Below are 2,831 nucleotides of genomic sequence, written 5' to 3' on the forward strand. Positions count from 1 at the left end.
AAGGAAAAAGAAGAAAGCAACAATATGTGTTTTCTAAAAATAATCACAAATACTTAACTTGGATACGTAATTTTAATCTGATTATTGGATTGTAAATAGTARCACGTTAGATTACKCGTTACAAGGGGTCAGATTAGAGTAACACGTTGATGACACCATTGTTTGACATTTTTGCTCAAGCTATTTACGGATCTTTCAAGTTTCCGATATGTGTCCCCGCCCCCCCAATGATAAACTTGTTCCTACGCCCTTGGCTAGATGCTGTTTTTATTTTTCAGAATAGACTAAATATTTTTCAGTTTTCTTCAAGCGAGCCCGAAATATTAGACAAACTTAATGCTTTACATTTAACATGGGGAAAAAAAATACACTGCGCAATTAAACATGGCTTAGCAACCTCAGCAACCATCTTTGGGCTAATAAGGAGAATGTCGTTAGCTTTCTTTTCTGCTCAGGCCTTGTTGAAAAGTAGCTAAATTTACACACACACACACAAAAAAAGATTTCATAACCGATCATATCCACGCACTGCAGACGTTCATTTTATCGTCTTCAAATTTTTTGCTAGAAAGCGGTTCTCAAGAGCGGAATGAAGGGGAACAGAAGAGATAGCGCCATGACATCTTTTGACCGAGGAGGATTGAATTTGCTGGTAGCGCGAGAGCAAGAGGACTGTTAACGATCTCTTGATTAAAGCTCTCGAGCCAGAAACGAGACTCTCACGCATCTCCTGCTGCCTGAGTGTGACTGTAATTACTGGGCTGCTTGATAAAGACATGCCGGCTCAGCAAAGCTCCTTTTCAGAGTTCAAACAGAAAGGGGAAAAAAAGTAAGAAAACGGGGACAGTGTGATGAAACCGGACTTCTATTCCTGTCCCTCCTTCTCCTCCTCCTTCTTCTTCTACTCCCTCACCGCCACTATTCGCTTTGTTTTCAGGAATGCTGGGTGTCGGCCGGGTTCCTGCGGCCAAAAGTCGGACGGTGTGCCGATGAATGAGAGCCGCAGCTGTCCCACGCTGCACCTGGTCTGAAGGAGAGAGCGAAGCGAACCCAGCAAACTTCACTGGGTCAAAAACACAAGCAACTCAGGGCTGAAGCCGAATGACAGAACCAGCAACACAAAAAAATATATAATATATGTAATAGAACAAGTCTTGTGCTGTGTTGTCATGGGAAATTATTTAATGAACGTTTTTTACACTGTAGTCCCAGCAGATGGCGCTGTTTACAGGGAAAAAGAAGGATTTCTATTATTATTATTCCACCTGAAGAACTGCGTGTTTTTAAAGATACATTTCCCAAAACTGTTTTTTGTTTGTTGTTTTTTAGACTCGTTGATGCTACAAATAAAGCAGGTTGCTACAATTCTCCAGTGGTAAAATATTACTACTAATAATAATACACATGTTTGAAAGCAGATTTGTTTTGCTTGTTCTCCATCCTTGTTAAAGACACAAATCTGAATAATAAAAAAAAAGAATCGCAATTCTTTCAGCCCTGAATTGTAATACAAAAGTAGGCAATATTTTTAATATTAAATTCAAAGTTGTCAATCTGTGGACTTTTCCTTTTTCTAGATGTAAATTATATGACAGCTGTGCATGAAATCCAACTTATGTATAACTCCATTTTGTTCAAATCCAGCATTGATGATGCATTTTTCCCCCTGACGCAAACAAATTTCATAAGCTCTTTCAATCTATTCAATATTTGCTTTTAAAGAAATCACAGATGTCAGCTACTCAACCTAATGAAGCAAACACAAGTCCCAGTGCCCAGCTGAGCATCAGAAGGTTTCAAGCAAAAGCATCTTGAATATGAGCTCAAGTCACAAAAATTTGAAATTCAACACCATGCTTAAAATATAAGATAAATCCACGTAGTGGAAACGCCAGAGAACAGAGATGCATTCGGCATAAAATTCTTGAAATCGCATGAGAGTCCAACAATAACTGAAGCAACGATGTGAAGCAGATTCTCTTGGTATGTTTCTAGTTTCCATTCTGACTCTAAAAAGAGGAATAAAAGTCTTTAAAAAACGATCCCAAAAGAGACTCCAATGTGCATTCAGGTAAAAACGGATACATCCACTCCCTCCAGCAAGTTTAGTGCTCTGTGCCGGGACCGACAGTGAAATGTTTAAATTTTGGGGCTATTGCTGGATATTATAACCCTCCTTGTCGGTCTTCGTGATGCTGCAGCTTTATTTAGGGCCATCAGAGTAAAGCAAGGGTTAAAACAAAGGCACGTCACACTTTTAAGATTTTTTCTTTGCAAAATATGTCATATGTCCTTCCACTTGACATATATGCACTACTTTTTATTCACCTAGCACATAAAATTTAATTAAATAAGCCTATTACCTTTTCCTCAATAGTCAATATTACAAATCGACGAAATGAGAAAACTTTTGCAGCAACACGCGGTTCGTCTAAAAGCAGCATCAACCAATCCCTGGGAGGAAGTTTACCCCCCCCCCCTCCCCGTCCTCTTTTTGATTGACACGCAGTAATCATAGAGGAGCGTGAAACATGACTCCTCCAAGGAAAGAGCTGCTTTTAACGGAGGACAATCATTCGATACAAAAGAGGTGGCGTGAGCCGCGGGGACGTCACCAGTCCCCGCCTTAAATTATAAGAATCAATTCTTCGATTTTTTTTTTTTTTTTTTTTAAGTCGGAGCAGATGGTTGGAGGCTGTCATCAGACTGTGTGGCACGCAGGACGCGCAGCAGCCCCCGGGGGTGGGGGCACACCGACAACATCTGCAGAAGTCAGACTGAAATAAAAACTCTCATCAGGGATTTCCTTTTAAATATTGAATCCGGGGATT

The 2,831-nt window shown here is 40.0% G+C and overlaps 1 protein-coding gene across 1 annotated transcript in view; it reads left to right on the forward strand.

Moving 5' to 3' along the window:
• Positions 1 to 2,105, forward strand: part of bsnd (barttin CLCNK type accessory subunit beta) — a 12,724-nt gene extending 10,619 nt beyond the window's left edge. Inside the window, exon 3 of the mRNA XM_008407390.2 lies at positions 938 to 2,105. Within this exon, the coding sequence (XP_008405612.1) occupies positions 938 to 1,031 (94 nt within the window). The 3' untranslated portion in view covers positions 1,032 to 2,105. The remainder of the gene's footprint in view (positions 1 to 937) is intronic.
• The last annotated feature ends 726 nt before the right edge of the window (positions 2,106 to 2,831 follow it).

The sequence above is a fragment of the Poecilia reticulata genome, linkage group LG4 (assembly GCF_000633615.1).
Source record: "Poecilia reticulata strain Guanapo linkage group LG4, Guppy_female_1.0+MT, whole genome shotgun sequence".
NCBI lineage: Eukaryota > Metazoa > Chordata > Actinopteri > Cyprinodontiformes > Poeciliidae > Poecilia > Poecilia reticulata.